This window comes from Acanthochromis polyacanthus, chromosome 22, assembly GCF_021347895.1.
Source record: "Acanthochromis polyacanthus isolate Apoly-LR-REF ecotype Palm Island chromosome 22, KAUST_Apoly_ChrSc, whole genome shotgun sequence".
Taxonomy (NCBI): domain Eukaryota; kingdom Metazoa; phylum Chordata; class Actinopteri; family Pomacentridae; genus Acanthochromis; species Acanthochromis polyacanthus.
Genome location: NC_067134.1, coordinates 3,914,579 through 3,931,767, shown reverse-complemented (window position 1 = coordinate 3,931,767; position 17,189 = coordinate 3,914,579). Strand labels below are relative to the sequence as shown.

The 17,189-nt window shown below is 43.6% G+C and overlaps 3 protein-coding genes across 9 annotated transcripts in view; 1 reads left to right on the top strand and 2 right to left on the bottom strand.

Annotated features, from left to right (window-relative positions):
• Positions 1-17,189, bottom strand: part of LOC127531938 (NACHT, LRR and PYD domains-containing protein 12-like) — a 452,657-nt gene that overhangs the window by 6,477 nt on the left and 428,991 nt on the right. The window contains exons 14-16 of the mRNA XM_051942410.1: positions 17,006-17,179; positions 12,144-12,317; positions 11,673-11,846 (exon numbers count right to left, since the gene is read on the bottom strand). Of these exons, the coding sequence (XP_051798370.1) occupies positions 11,673-11,846; positions 12,144-12,317; positions 17,006-17,179 (522 nt within the window). The remainder of the gene's footprint in view (positions 1-11,672; positions 11,847-12,143; positions 12,318-17,005; positions 17,180-17,189) is intronic.
• The window catches only part of LOC127531969 (zinc finger protein OZF-like), a 146,092-nt gene that overhangs the window by 61,713 nt on the left and 67,190 nt on the right, over positions 1-17,189 (top strand). The gene's annotated exons all lie outside the window — the stretch shown is intronic.
• The window catches only part of LOC127532015 (zinc finger protein 239-like), a 140,632-nt gene that overhangs the window by 71,510 nt on the left and 51,933 nt on the right, over positions 1-17,189 (bottom strand). The window lies entirely within an intron of this gene.

Below are 17,189 nucleotides of genomic sequence, written 5' to 3'. Positions count from 1 at the left end.
AGGACACAGAGCAAGATTTGCTGACCTGGTTCAGTTTATTTACCGTCAAGCTAAGATAGTCATGGACCCTCTCTTTGGAGATCTCCAAGACAGCAGATCTGCATTAGCAGGAAAAAACAAAGAAAAGGAGAAGCCAACTATAAAAGGAGGCTTGAAAAGAAGCAGCTTTGTCACCAACATGTCTGTAGAGACGAAATGCCCAGATGCATCAGTAAAGCAGACTACACTGAAAGCTGTTAATGCCTTTGAAACACCATGTCTCTTCTGCCATAAAAATCATGTTTGAATCTTGTACCAAGATAAAAGAGCTGCCTCACAAAGACCGTGTAGAGTTCCTGAAGACAAAGGGACTTTGCTTTGGATGTCTAACACAAGGGCACCTTAACAAGACCTGTAAGAAAAGAATGGTATGCAGACAGTGCTCACAGAAACATCCAGATATTCTTCACATGGACAGAAAAAATACATCAGGGTCATCAAAAGATGGTAACGCTCTGAGTGAAGACGTCTCAAGTGCTCAGAAATCTGTAGCTCAGGGAGTGGTTGGTTACACTGGAGCCGGAGAAGCTGAGTGTCTGCTGTCTATTGTTCCAATGAAGGTGCGATCTTGCCATGGTGGAAGGTCTGTAGAGACATATGCCTTTATCGACCCCGGCAGCACTGCCACTTTCTGCACCTACGAGCTTCATAAGAAATTAAACACAAAAGGAAAATCAACTCAGATCCTATTGAGCACTATGAGCCAAGATAAACCTGGTGAACAGAAACTGATGAACAGTTGCATGCTGTGTGACCTGGAGGTAGGTGGCCTGGAAAATACAGAATACATCACCTTACCAAAGGTCTTCACACACAACTACATCCCTGTACAGAAAGAAAACATTCCCACCCAGCAACATCTGCAAAGATGGCCCTATCTGAGTGAAGTGAACCTACCACAGATTGATGCCAGTGTTGGTCTGCTCATAGGAGCAAACAACCCAAAAGCAATGGAACCATGGCAGATAATCAATAGCCAAAATGATGGGCCATATGCTATTAAAACAGTGTTAGGTTGGATGGTTTGTGGACCCGCAAATGAAGTCACAAACATGGAGAAGACACCTCATTACAGTTTGAATCGAGCCTCTGTGACAGAAATAGAAGAGCTGCTGGTCCAGCAGTACAACACAGATTTTCCTGAACGGTGCTACAATGACAAGCAAGAACTCTCTCAAGAGGATAAGCAGTTTATGCTGGCAGTGCAAAAAACAACAAGATATGAAGATGGACACTATAATGTGGGTCTTCCTTTGAAATCCAACACAGTTAAGATGCCAAACAACTATTGTATGGCAGCGCAGTGAACCGCAAGTCTAAAACGGAAACTACAAAAAAATGACGTGTTTCGCGAAGACGACAACGGCTTCATGAACAGTCTACTGGTCAAAGGCTATGCTGAGGAAGTCCCACCAGAACAGCTTAGCCAGAATAACCACAGAATCTGGGATGTCCCTCACCATGGGGTCTATCACCCCAAGAAAAAGGATATACGCGTGGTCTTTGACTGCACTGCCACATTTCAGGAGATGTCTCTGAATGACGCTTTGCTGCAGGGTCCTGACCTCACCAATTCGCTTATTGGAGTGTTGCTCAGATTTCGTGAAGAGCCAATAGCGATGATGGCTGATATAGAATCAATGTTCTATCAAGTGAGAGTTCCTGAGGCAGATGCTGATTTCTTGAGATTTTTGAGGTGGCCAAACCCAGAGGAAAAGAAAATTCAAAAAGAGATCTCAAAAATGTTTCATTTACTTCTCCTAGACAACTTTGAGATCTGTGTGACACCAAACTGAGACTAAGGCTTATTTCTCCTGTGTCTCATTTTTTTCTCCTGAGCAATAAGATGCACTAAATCTCAGTTTAGTCTCCTTTAAAGTTTCAGAAGAGATCTCAACAAGCTCTCATATAATTCTCAGAGTTTCTCAACTTTTGTGTCTCTTTGTGATCTCAGGCTGAGAAATCAGAGAGCTCTCTCTAAGAACTCAATCTGTTCTCATCCCAGCTTCAGTTCATGCATCTCATACTAAGCTCAGAGAGAACAAATGAAGAGATCTCCACAAGCGCTCACTGAATTCTCAGACTCAGGTCAACGTTTTGGTTGTTTTTAATCATCTATCATGTTGACTTTATTGTAATCCACATGATATTTTTTTAATTAATTAATAAAGATTCAGATTACTTTATTCATCCCAAAAGGGAAATTCATTTGTCTGTCAGCTCATCTACTATTTGCTATAGAATTATACAGCCTGATCACTGTGGGTACAAAGATCTTCTATATCTTTCCGTCCTGCAGTCCAGAGAGAGGCCCATCACGATATTATGAGTGGATGATCCGTGGTGTTTAGAATGATAAATCCAGTCAAGTGGGAGGAGAGGGTGACATGATTGAAGTCACCATATATTATTATAAGTGCCTCAAAATGTTTAGACTGTATCCTGGCAACTTCTTATTTGTTGCAGCATTTATAAGGTGTGTGTGTGTGCAGAGTAATATATGCATAGGGTGGCATAGCTCAGTGGGTAGAGTGGCTGTCTCACACCCAGAAGACCAGGGTTCGATTCTGAGTCTGTTATGCTCATGTGGATCTGTGAGTGAGTCTCACATATTGCTCTGTAGAAGCTCCACTATTGTTCATTTTCTTTGCCAGAGGAGAAATAAAGGAGCCATTAAACACACTGTATTGAGATTAGCAAGGTATCTCCCACAAGTCTCAAGTATGACTCCCTCTAATTATCCTGTCTCACCTATTTCTCCTAGTGAATTTTAGGAGAAACATATGAGAAACCTTTAGACAAAATAGAAACTAAAATGAGGCTGACATGAGAATCTCAAATTTGTCTCCTGAGTTGTAGAAGAGCAAGCTTTGAGCAGTAAAATTTTCCTCTGGGAATGGTGACCTACATGCACCACTGAAGGAGTATCGGATGGTCGTGCACCTTTTTGGTGCAACCTCCTCCCCTAGTGTTGCTTGTTCTGCGCTACGAAGGACAGCCGAAGACAGAAAAGACACTGTGGCTCCAGAAGCAGTCAAAGCAGTCCAACGTAATTTTTACATGGACGATTGTTTAAAATCTGTGTGTTCAGAGCAAAAAGCTGTTGCCTTGGTCAAGAACCTGCAAGACTTGTGTGCAGAAGGAGGTTTTAACCTCACAAAATGGGTGAGCAACAACAGAAAGGGCGTATCATCCATTCCTGAAGAACACAGAGCCAATGAGCTAAAGTATCTAGACCTCACACGTGATGCTCTGCCCACAGAACGAGCTCTCGGTGTACAGAGAATGATTCATTCACATACAGCATCCATCTGCAGGACAAGCCGATGACCAGAAGAGGAATTCTGTCTGTCGTGAATTCCATCTACGACCCTCTCGGCTTCCTGGCACCGGTCATGCTTCCTGCGAAGCTTTTTTTGATAGATTTGTGCAAAGAAAAACAAGGATGGGATGATGACATCGGTAGAGGAAATGCTGATCGATGGTGTAGGTGGCTAAAAGATCTCACTCATGTCTCAGACTTCAACATACGAAGATGTCTTAAGCCTCTGGATTTTGGACAGACAACCGAAGCTCAGCTGCATCACTTTTCAGATGTGAGCGAAAGCGCTTACGGCACCGCATCTTATCTGGTGCTAGTGAATAATCAGGGAAGAATCTACTGTGCCGATCACAATTCCGAGACTGGAGTTAACTGCAGCTGTCATTGCAGTAAAGATAGACAAGATGCTGCGAGAGGAGATGCAGACCCAACTTCAACCATCCCTTTTTTGGACTAAAAGTATGACAGTACTTCGGTACATCAACAATGAAACAGCTCACTTCAAAACCTTTGTGGCAAACAGGATTAATCTCATTCGAGAGGCTACTAAACCACAGCAGTGGAGGTACATTAAATCATCAGAGAATCCTGCTGACCAGGCCACCAGAGGAATGAAAGTGGAGAGCCTAATTCAAGGAAAAGCATGGTTAACCCTTTAAGCTTCAGTGTACCGCTGGCGGTACACCTACTAATTTGCATAGGAATTTCAAGAATGTCCGACGGGTGCAAACGCGATTATACAAACACTATACACCGATGGAAAGCTTAGATTCTCATGAATCCGCCGGTATAAACCACTTTCAGATGCGATTACCACAGCGGGTGAGAAAAACACATTTGTCCGACAAAAACAAATATTCATCCATCCGTTCTCTATACACGGCTTCAAAGCACACAGCGCGACTCACATTTCCGGGTTTATTATTACACACAAAAAAAAGATTCCACAAAAAATGGCCATAATCCAACCTTTTACATCAGATGACACAAGCCAGTAAACTATTTTGTCCAAAACATGTCCTGAAGTCGGTATAAAATCCCCGAATCGGTCGTTTTCAAGGAAATGCACCTCCCGATGCGCGTCCAATATTCCCCGTATTTTTCGTAATTTTTTTATTTAAAAATAGAATATTAGCGATTTTTTGTACTGAAAACGGCTGGAATTGATTGAAGCTTAAAGGGTTAAATGGTCCTCATTCTCTGTTACAATCAAAGGATGAATGGACACAAGGACTGAGCATTGACACTCAAGATCTGAAAGATGATCCGGAGGTGAAAAACATCACAGTGAATGTGGTTGCAACTGAAGAAAGACAGAATCCTGTCAACAAGTTGCTCCAATATTATTCAAGCTGGGACAGACTAAAAAGAGCAGTGGCATGGCTTTAGAAAGCGAAAGAAACATGGATCACATTGAAAGACAAAAGAAAAGAATTACAAGACTCTATCAGTGAGTCAGAACAAGATCCAGAAAAACAGAGAGTGCTTGTGCAACAAGCTATGGACAGGTACAAATCTGTTATGGAGAAGAAGGTGTTGACCATTGAAGAGCTGAAAGCTACAGAAATGGAAATCATTCAACACAGTCAAAAACAGTGGTTTCCTGAAGAATTGAGGGCTCTTCAAAATAAGTTACCTGTAAAGAAAAGTAGTCATCTGTGGAAGCTTGACCGGACTTTGCAGGACGGCATTTTGAGAGTAGGAGGACGGCTAGACAAGTCCGCCATGCCCCAGGATGCTAAACATCCAGCTATTCTCTCAAAATACTCCAGAGCTGCAATTCTCATCCTGCAAGACATTCACCAAAAAATTGGACATTGCGGCCGCAATTACATGTTGTCGCAGTTGAGGCAAAATTTTTGGATACCTCAGGCAACCTCAGTCATCAGGAAGCTCATATCAGAGTGTAAAGTCTGTAGGAGAACCAGGGGCCATGTTGGAGAGCAGAAGATGGCTAGTCTCCCAGAAGACCGTCTTTTGCCAGACAAGCCGCCCTTTACAAATGTAGGGGTTGATTATTTTGGACCCTTCAAAGTGAAACGGGGCCGGGGAACTGTCGAGCGTTATGGTGTACTGTTTACCTGCTTGACCATCAGAGCAGTGCACATAGAGGTGGCAGACAGTCTCGACACCAGCTCTTGCATAAACGCTTTACGCCGCTTCATAAGCAGAAGAGGTCAAGTCAATATCTTGCGCTCTGATAATGGCACAAATTTTGTTGGTGCCGAAAAAGAGTTAAGAGAAGCCATCAAGAACTTGGACCAGACAAGCATAGAGAAGACTATGCAGAAGAGAGGCATAAAATGGATTTTCAACAGTCCCGCTGCGTCTCATGAAGGAGGAGTTTGGGAGTGGCAAATCCGCACCGTGAGAAAGGTTCTTGCTGCTCTAGTGAAAGAACAGACTCTCACTGATGACAGTATTCAAACCCTCATGTGTGAAGTTGAAGTATCATAAATGGTCAACCAATAACAACCACATCTGATGATCCAAGGGATATTGAACCTTTGACACCCAACCATTTGCTGCTAATGAAAGTTCAGCCCAGTATGCCACCAGGAACTTTCAACCAAGATGATCAGTATGCTAGACGGAGGTGGAGGCAAGTGCAGTATCTAGCAGATCTGTTTTGGAGCAGATGGACCCGTGAATATTTGCCTCTTCTCCAAGAACGACAAAAATGGCCTAGACTGAGAAGAAACTTCGAACCTGGAGATGTGATGTTGCTCGTTGACAGCGCAACTCCACGAAACACATGGATAATGGGACGGATTGTCCAAACCCTACCTGATGCCAGTGGAACAGTTCGACGAGTGAAACTGCAAACCAAAAACACCATTCTGGAGAGACCAGTCAACAAACTGTGTTTGCTGCAAAAAGCAGTATAAAGACAAGTAAATTACATGAGGAAGAAATATAAAGAAAAGACTGGTATGTAACTCTAAAAGTATACTGTTTTATTGATGCTTGATGTCTGTTGCTGTTTGACATAATTTGATAATAGTTTCAGTTTATGGCTCTTGTATTTTGATGAATTTGATAATGCTTAATCCTCCTGCTTAATCATTAGGGGCCGGATATGTAAGAGCCATAATTGAAAAATAGCAATTTTGATCGGAAGTTAATAGTTTTAAAGTTAGTATATAGTTCGTTAGTTACACACGTGGACAAAATTGTTGGTACCCCTCAGTTAAAGAAGGAAAAACCCACAATTCTCACTGAAATCACTTGAAACTCACAAAAGTAACAATAAATAAAAATTTATTGAAAATTAAATAATCAAAATCAGCCATCACTTTTGAATTGTTGATTAACATAATTATTTTAAAAAACAAACTAATGAAATAGGGCTGGACAAAAATGATGGTACCCATAACTTAATATTTTGTTGCACAACCTTTTGAGGCAATCACTGCAATTAAACGATTTCTGTATTTGTCAATGAGCGTTCTGCAGCTGTCAACAGGTATTTTGGCCCACTCCTCATGAGCAAACAGCTCCAGTTGTCTCAGGTTTGATGGGTGTCTTCTCCAAATGGCATGTTTCAGCTCCTTCCACATATGTTCAATGGGATTCAGATCTGGGCTCATAGAAGGCCACTTTAGAATAGTCCAACGCTTTTCTCTCAGCCATTCTTGGGTGTTTTTGGCTGTGTGTTTTGGATCGTTGTCCTGTTGGAAGACCCATGACCTGCGACTGAGACCAAGCTTTCTGACACTAGGCAGCACATTTCTCTCCAGAATGCCTTGATAGTCTTCAGATTTCATCGTACCTTGCACACTTTGAAGACACCCTGTGCCAGATGCAGCAAAGCAGCCCCAAAACATTACTGAGCCTCCTCCATGTTTCACCGTAGGGACAGTGTTCTTTTCTTCGTATGCTTGGTTTTTGAGTCTATGAACATAGAGTTGATGTGCCTTACCAAAAAGCTCCAGTTTGGTCTCATCTGTCCAAAGGACATTCTCCCAGAAGCTTTGTGGCTTGTCAACATGCATTTTTGCAAATTCCGGTCTGGCTTTTTTATGAGTTTTTTTCAGCAGTGGTGTCCTCCTTGGTCGTCTCCCATGAAGTCCACTTTGGCTCAAACAACGACGAATGGTGCGATCTGACACTGATGTACCTTGGCCTTGGAGTTCACCTTTAATTTCTTTGGAGGTTGCTCTGGGCTCTTTGGATACAATTCCAACGATCCGTCTCTTCAATTTGTCATCAATTTTCCTCTTGCGGCCACGTCCAGGGAGGTTGGCTACTGTCCCGTGGGTCTTGAACTTCTGAATAATATGAGCCACTGTTGTCACAGGAACTTCAAGCTGTTTAGAGATGGTCTTATAGCCTTTACCTTTAAGATGTTTGTCTATAATTTTTTTTCGGATGTCCTGGGACAATTCTCTCCTTCGCTTTCTGTTGTCCATGTTCAGTGTGGTACACACCTTTTCACCAAACAGCAGGGTGACTACTTGTCTCCCTTTAAATAGGCAGACTGACTGATTATGAGTTTGGAAACACCTGTGATGTCAATTAAATGACACACCTGAGTTAATCATGTCACTCTGGTCAAATAGTTTTCAATCTTTTATAGAGGTACCATCATTTTTGTCCAGGCCTGTTTCATTAGTTTATTTTTTTAAATAATTATGTTAATCAACAATTCAAAAGTAATGGCTGATTTTGATTATTTAATTTTCAATAAATTTTTATTTATTGTTACTTTTGTGAGTTTCAAGTGATTTCAGTGAGAATTGTGGGTTTTTCCTTCTTTAACTGAGGGGTACCAACAATTTTGTCCACGTGTGTAGTAGATAGTTTTGAACTGCATAGGTTTTAGTTTGCCTGATTACAAAATGTATGTGTATGCCCCTTTAAATTTTGTGTGGAGTCATTACGACAGGTTTGCATATGTGCATGAGAGCTGTGACGAAGAAGGGGAGCATAATTTTTTCTACCGGATGAACATGCGGAATGTATCTTTGTTTATTTTTGGTTTTTCTTGAGTAAACATTCTAACTTGAAGTACACCTGTTTTTATTCGTGTACAATTAATAACCCATGACGCAGCCCAGTGGCCTTCAAAGAAGAGGAAAGAAGAAAGGCCACATCACTCAGGTAGGCCACTTTCACCTGGAACTTTTCATCACTCCATTTTTCTGGCACTTCTTGTGTTCCTGCTCCACAAATATTCTCATCTCCTCTCTGGGCTCAGAAACTCTGGACGAGACATTCCTTGGTGACAGCCACCTTGATTCAGAGTCCAACAGCCCAGCTTGATGTTCAGCTCCCATCTCCTCACAGGGAGCAGAGAAGACTCGAGTTTTAGTGCTCTGGGGCCTCATTTTTAAAGCTTGCATACGCACAAAACAGGGCTATAAAGTGACGTACGCCACTTTCTACGCAAAGGTTGTGATTTATAAAAACAAACTTGGCGTAAGAATGTGCGCACCGGTGCGCCAACCTTGATGCTTGATGCTTGTGAACGCACAAAACAGGGCTAGAAAGTGGCATAAATCACAACCTTTGCGTAGAAAGTGGCGTATGCTGTGTATGTTGTGATTTCTAAAAACAAACTTGGCGTGAGAATGTGCACACCGTTGCGCCAACTTTGATGCTCACTTAAGCACATTTTGGAGACAGAGGGAACGGCAGTGCCGGAGGGTGAAGTGGTGAATTGAAGCCAGATTGATCTCAAACCTTTATTGTCATCACATATTAGACTTGTAGAGCCGGATAATCATAAACCCTCACTGTTGTAGATGTTCATACAGTGCGTCATTCGGCCTACGACTGTATTTGCAGAACTATGTTCATATATCAAACTTCCATCAAATGATATAGAGCGGTGAGTGGCACTGATTGATTACTAATTTGGAAAAGGCATGTGACAATCAGTCCAATCGCTGATCGAGCGGATAAATAGCGGGTGACAGCCGTGCGTAATGCGGCACAATGGATGCGCTGGCATTGCTGGAAGATCACGTTAAGAATGGAGAGAGTTTTTAGGAACCACGGGGATTTCCTGGCTCATGATGACTGGCTAAGAAGCCGATTCAGATTCCCCAGACCAGCGCCCTTGGATCGATGTACTGAACTTGGCACTGTCTTAGACAGACCCACCCCCCGAAACCACGCCATCCCAGTACAGACACAGGAGCTGACGACTCGGGGGTTTCTGGCTGACAGGTATGTGTTTTATATGAAGAATATATGAGGTTACGTTTGTTGTCTAAATCCCGTTTGGGTCTGATATACAGTTAAATGATGTCCTTTAGGTCTGGGATATCACAACCATCCATCAGCGCAATAATGCCAGCTGTTTTGGATGACATTATAAACATGACCAGTCAATACATCAGGTTTCCTTACACTGTGGGTGAACAGGCCAACATTAAACAGCAATTTGCAGCGATGTCCGGTTTCCCAAATGTAATCGGGGTAACTGACTGCACTCATGTTGCTGTAAAGGCTCCGAGTGAAAATGAATTTGTCTATGTGAACCGAAAAAATGTACATTCAATCAGTGTACAAATTATTTGGACATCGGACATGATCATAACAAATTTAGTGGCAGGGTGGCCTGGGTCAACACATGACTCATTCATCCTGATGCACAGCAGTGAAAAGACTGCAGGTCGTCTCTGCGTAAAATGCCGTAGATCAGCAGCTTATTTATATACAGATACATTCATGAGTTACTTTGCATTGACCATTCATGGTAAAATGTGGGTGTGTTTTGGGTGGAATGCGAGGTGGATCCACCTGTGCAATCTTCCAGCTGGTGTGTGATTTATCAAGAAATTGTGTGCAGCTGTGCTTACGCACAGTTTTATAAATCAGGGGCGAAGGGCATATGCCAATTTCAGATTTTCGGCGTACGCAAACTTTGAGTATGGATCCCACGCAATCTTTTATAAATGAGGCCTGCTCTTTAGAAAACTGACTCCAGTCAGAAGCTCCCTTCATCCAGAGGAAAGCTGCCTTGATGCCAGAGCTTCTCTGTGGACCACAGTGTGTCCACTCAACAGTAGGTGAGGTCTTCTGGATGACTTCCTCAAGCCCTTTTCTCCTCCCTGCCATGGTCTGTGCACCATCACTGCAAACACCACTTCTCCCACTGTAGCCCATTCTCAGTCAGAAAGCAGTCCAGGATTTAGAACATCTCTTCAGCTGTTGCTGTCTGACATATTTACTAAAAACTAGATCCTCACATGCATGTTCTCCCTGAGCATGCGTGGGTTTTCTCCGGGCACTCCGGCTTCCTCCCACAGTCCAAAAATATGCTGAGGTTAATTGAGTACTCTAAATTGCCCGTAGGTGTGAATGCGAGTGTGTGATTGTTCGTCTGTGTATGTAGCCCTGTGACAGACTGGCGACCTGTCCAGGGTGTCCCCTGCCTTCGCCCGAGTCAGCTGGGATAGGCTCCAGCACCCCCCGCGACCCGAATGAGGATAAAGCGGTGTATAGACGATGGATGGATGGATAGATCCTCACACAAGGAGTCTGTCGTGTCCAAACGTACAGAAGCCAGAAACAAGCAGTCTTTGTTGCTGTCAGGCTTCATGGAACTGAAAGGCACTGTTTGACTTGATCTACCAGCTGTTCCTGAACATGGTTAGCCATGTCATTTATACGTCTGGCCACAGAGTCATTGGACTGAGGGACAGTTTTTATTTGTGTGTCTTCCAGCAGGACACAGATCATGTCTAATGCTGCAGGGAGTATCAGATCCTCTGCTATGGTGAGGACTTTTTACACCCACCACTTTGGTACGCCTCCTTATATGATGCTAACAGCGCTCTCTGCTTTAGCCACGTAGCATTCATGAAGCCCATGTTTGTTGGCAATATTCAGCAGGTTTTCACTGAAAAAAAACTCCAGCGGCTGATCAGCGTGGTTGGAGTGTAATGTGTTGAAGTGATGCCTTCATTTATTTGGCTTCATGCTGTCCACTAACAACATTTTTAGACTCAGTAAACATCACGGTCTGTCCTCATCTCCCACCGTAGTCACAGTGAAGCTAAGAGCTACAGATGCTTCGTCACATTTCCTCATCTGAGCTTTCAGGATATTTTTTGTTTGTCTCATTATCTCTGTCTCTCTCTCTGCCTTTCTTCTCATTCCTGTTAAATATTTTTCCGTTGTGTCTTCTGTGTGTTTGTTTGTAGTATTTCAGATCTCCTGCTCTGTGGTGTGTGTTCACTGCCCCCAGGGGGGCGCCACTGTTTAAGAAGCACTGAGCAAGGCTAAAAGGTTCCTTTCTGTCTGTACCTGAGAGTGTCTGTCTGTCTGTCTGTACCTGAGAGTGTCTGTCTGTCTGTACCTGAGAGTTTCCAGTCTACAGTGTGGATCATCCACTTTAGCTCTCAGCATCTTCTCTCCTGAGTCTCCTGGATGGTTGTAGCTCAGGTCCAGCTCTCTCAGATTTGAGGTCTTCAAGCTCAGAGCTGAAGCCAGAGAAGCACAGCCTTCCTTTGTGACCAGACAGCCTGACAGCCTGCACACACAAAACAACACAAACCTGATGGACATCACTTGGCTGGATGTTTCTCTCTCTCTTTTCTTCTTTGTCTTTCAGATACATTTTGCTGTACATTTCATGTGTCTCAAGAAAATCAACAATCTCAACAATGATCATTGGGATTTAATCATGTGAATAATAAACCCTGACAAAGTCCCGCACAAGTTCAGTAAAAGCTCATTTGAATAATCCCATCAGCAGAAATGATTGTACTCAGGTTAGCTATTTATCCACTGATAGAAATTACATCAGTTTCAAAGTGTGAGTCCTGACCTGAGAGCTTCCAGTTTACAGTGTGGACTCTCCAGTCCAGCAGAAAGACTCTCCACTCCTGAATCCTGCAGGTTGTTGTGAGTCAGGTCCAGCTCTGTCACACTGGAGGACTGGGAGCTGAGGACTGAGGACAGAGCTCCACAGCTTCTCTCTGACAGATTACAGTCACTCAGTCTGAAGAGACATAAACAAGAAAAGAAGTAATACATTAAATTCAGTATTTTCTGTCCTGTTGAAAAGACAGCGGTGAATTTAACAACAAATACATCCCACTATGTCCAGAATACAGCAGCACTGAGGACAGTCCTCTGAAATATTATTTAAATGTGAAAATAATCCAAAGTGGAGCACATTACAGTAATCAGATTACTTTGAAGCTGAGCAGTAAAGTATTTGATCTGATTAAAAACAAACTGACATTTCAGATTTCCTAAATGAAGAATACAGACCAAACAGCAAGAAATGAATCCAGTAAAGGTCAGTACATATTTCATTACTGTCATTAGAATGTTGGATTTTTTCACTACTTTCTATGTCCACCTTTATTTTTGATGACACATTTAATCCTCCTCAGCAAGAAGAAACCACATTTCTGCAGAGATGTTCCTCCATCTTCAGAGACTAGGTCTTCATCTGCTCTTTGTTGGAGGGTTTGTGTTGCTCTACCTTTGTCTTTAAAATACCCCAAAGTTGGTCTGTTGGATTCAAATCAGGACACACACTTGGACAAGTCACACTTTGGACATTTTCCTTCTTTACAATCTGAAAAATAGTCAGCTTGATGCTGATGGCAGCAATTAAATCACTGTCAGAATCGGTTCCATCTCTGATGTTGTTCCAGAACAAACGTCTTCTGATCTCCAGTCTTTGTTCTTCAGGTTCCTTCACTTCTACTTGTGCTGTTCAGACTCATGCTTTGGTTTTCACTCACACATCAATCCCACTGGAACCAAACTAAGGATCTCCAAACTCATGTGTTTAAACTCTTTATCTTCACTCTTGATGAAGTCTGGACTCCTCATAGTATCAGTGAGCTGGACTCTTCATTCTCTCTTAGTCTCAGGAGACACTCTGCTGCCCAGTGATTGGCTCTCAGTCCCTACAGTCTGAAAGGAACCAACAACCTTTAACAGCCTCACATCTGAAAAGGCTCATAGGGTCCCTATGAGGGTGTAGCTCCTCTTCAGGGAGAGCAGAGAGACCATGAACCTCACCACAGGTGGGATGGATGTTCTATCCTTCACCAACACTTCAGTTGAAGGGACTCAGCCATCAGCAGCAGGAAGACTGGACTGACCTTACCCACAGACCAGAGGACATGAGGACACTGCTTATCAACAGTCATGATGACTGTCCTCACCTGCAGGGCTGCTACTTCACTCCATCATTTCTAACAGACCTGGAGTCCTGGAAGCTGCTGTTCCAGGAAGTCTTTCCAAGAATCTTTATTTAGTATCTGAGGATGTTGTCACGTTCTTCAACCCAAAATCTCAGTTCCTCATGAACCACCTGAGGAAGGGACATGTCCTGAAGCCCAGTAAAGACAGAGTTGGGAGTGATGGGATCAGGATCCACAACATCTGAGGAGGTGAACCCAAGAGGATCTGAACTGAGTATCCCTTTGATCTCAGTGAAGACAGGAGACAACACTGCTTCAGTGGATGTTTGGACTCCAATGGTGAGAAGGAATTGGACCTGAACCTCAAGTAAGAATGTCAATTTCTCAAAAAGACAGAAAAACACTCCAGATCAGCTCACTAACATTACAGATGCCGATAAATCCACTTCTCTGCCACATCTGGGGTTGTCAGACCATCAGTGTTTTCCCCTGATCCAAGAATGTAAACCACTGATCTGAAGACAGAGACCATCCATAGAAATAGTTCAGTGTGACTAAAGAAGCCTCCTCAGCCCTGCAGAGCTGCTTTAATATCAGCCACTGGGAGGGATTTGAGGAGGGAAACACAGTAGCTGTTCTCTCAGATATAATCTGTTGTGCTGAGAATGTGACTGGAACAAAATATGTTCAAGTGTTTCCAAACCAGAAACTGTGGCCCAACAGTGAAGTGTGAACCCTGCTGAGAGAACGAGGCTCTGCCTTCAAACCAGGAACCATCAAATCAACAAGGAGACACAGTGGAGCCTGAAGAGGATCATCAAAGACAGAGCACAGATACAAACAGCACATAGAGAAACCTTTGAACAGCAGCTTCATTTGAAGGTGGCAGGAGATGAAGACTTTCAATGGTTACAAGGACAGTTACACAGCCACAAACCTGCAGACAGAACTCTCCAGAACTCTCTCAATCTCTTCTGTGTTCACTTTGACCAAATTAGAGGAGACGACAGTATCTATCCTGCACGACCAGAAAAAATAACCCCTAAAACTGCAATAACATCAGGACAGACCCACCCTGCACAGAGTCGACACGAGAAAAGTCTGGTCACGATGGAGTCTCTGGATGGATTCTTAAGGCCGATGCAGAACAGTTAGCAGAAGTATTCACCACCATCTTCAACCTCTCACCTCAAAGGTCTGTAGTCCACACCTGCCTAAAATGGGCCACAACTGTCACCAAGAAAACCACAGAGAACTGCCTGAACAACTACCTCCAGTTGCTGTAACCCCCATCATCACCAGATGTTTCAGAGACTGATCCTCCTTCATATTAAATCTGCCATCCCTGTAGACCTCAATCAGTTTGTGTTTCAGGTAAACAGAACAACAGAGGATCCAATCAGATCAGCTCTCCACACAGCCCTGACACATCTGGACCAAAACAACACACATGGAAGTATGTGAACTCAGCATTTACCACATTACTCCACACAAACTGGTTCACAAACTGAGCAGTCTAGACTTCAGGAGTTCAATGTAAACATGGATGCTGCACTTCCTGTTACAGAGCACGGTGTTAAGAACCCAAAAAGCAGGCACAACAGGCAGGCAGGATAAATTAACAAGGATTTAATAATAGTTCAACAAAAAACTCTCCAAATGGGAGGCACAGGGACTAAACAGAACGGGGGCTAAACTGAACTAAGGGCGACGGCTCAATGGCTCAACGGCAGTGGTGGGGGTTAATTAACTAAACAGGGGAGTGACACGTCTCGGTCCAAGGTGGGTCGGGAGACGAGACGGGGATGGAGCTGATTAGAACCGGTGGCGGGGTTGTGGCAGGGACAGCGGGGCAGGGAGAACCAGAGCAGATGGGAGGGGAGTCCAGAGCGGACGGGGAGATGGAGCAGACGAGGGATTCCAGGCAGATGACGGAATTCCAGGCAGACGCGGAGCTGAGCTTGAGCAGGCTGGTGTGGTCTTTGCAGTGGAACCGCGAGCAACGGCCCAGCAAAGAGCTGTTGGCAGAGCCAGGCTTTTATCTGCGACTGATTACTGATTTGAGCCAGCTGCGCTCCTGCATAGCCACTCTTAATCAGCCATAGTGCAGCACAGGAGAGGGGCCATGACACTTCCTGAGAAAGTGACCTCAGAACATCAGGTGGAGCACCAGATCTCATCTACTCTCATCCTGAACACTGGAACATCTCAGGGCTTTGTGTCCTCAGACTGATGCTAGACTTCTTCTTCACACATTACTGCTCCTCCATCCACCCCAACAACACCATCCTCTAAATGTCTGATGATACCTCCATAGTAGGACTGATGATGGACCAGAACGAGAGTCTGCAGGGAGGAGGTTCATCATCTGATAACAGTCTGGATGTAAACACAACAAAAACCAAGGAGTTACAGTGAATTTCAGCAGATTAAAGCCCACCAAGTCCTCTGTGGTCTGTATCCACAGGGAGGAGGTGGAGATAATGTGGTGCTTTCTTTCATCTTTCATGTCTTCAGTCCACATCTCTGAGTAACAGGGTCAGTGGTGCAGCAGTGCTCTATTCTATACAATAATAAATAGAATATACCATATATACGTTATTTTATTGTTATAATTATAGAAAGTTTGGTCTGCCTCTCAGTTGTTATGTGGAACCTTTGCTAGGGGGGTCCTGTACCCCTACGGACACTTTTAGCCACCCCACCCCGTCCTATAAAGGATTTTTTCCCTCCTTACCTCTCCCCTTTTGTTCTGTGTTCAGAGAAAGGTAAGCCAGACTGTGTTGTTGTAATCTGTGTGTTTTAATGTCATATAATTCTATTTATAAGTTCACCTTCCCAATGTAGTATGGTTCTATATTGTTTCATTTCTGTAGGAGAACAAGACTTGGAAATTGATGGAAGATCTTGTGTGTTTCTTTATTGTCTGTCAAGGCTGTAATCAATGGAGATCACCTTACAAAAGGTCTATGTCTTGGATAACTAAACAATGCAGAGAAGAGAAACCACCGGTTACATCTGCTGATCAAACTGGTCCATGAAGATCTCCCATCAGGTGGTGGAGGCCCAACAGAGACTGGAAACCAGACTCACCTCCCTCAACACCTGCAGACCAACTTCTTCAGAAGAACCACAGAAAACATCCTGGTCTCCTGCTGCATGGTGTGGTTCAGCAGCAGAAGATCTATTCTATTCTATTCTATTCTATTCTATTCTATTCTATTCTAGTCTAGTCTAGTCTAGTCTAGTCTATTCTATTCTATAAAACTGTGGAAACTAAAACATAACCTGGAACCAAGACTTCACAGGTTCTGACAGGTTCTGGTTCTGTGATGCAGGTTCCAGGTTGTTCAGTTCCTGTAGTGGAAGAGGCCTCACTGAGAGAAACTAGAGCTAAAGGTCAGTAACACAACTGATCTGAGTCATACAAATACAGAAAACCTCCCACCTCAGCTGTTCTGCTCATCATGAATAAAAACACATTTTAAATGACCATCAGTTGAACAGGTTGATGAGTCCTGACCTGAGAGCCTCCAGTTTACAGTGTGGACTCTCCAGTCCAGCAGAAAGACTCTCCATTCCTGAATCCTGCAGGTTGTTGTTAGTCAGGTCCAGCTCTGTCACACTGGAGGACTGGGAGCTGAGGACTGAGGACAGAGCTCCACAGCTTCTCTCTGACAGATTACAACCACTCAGTCTGAAGAGAC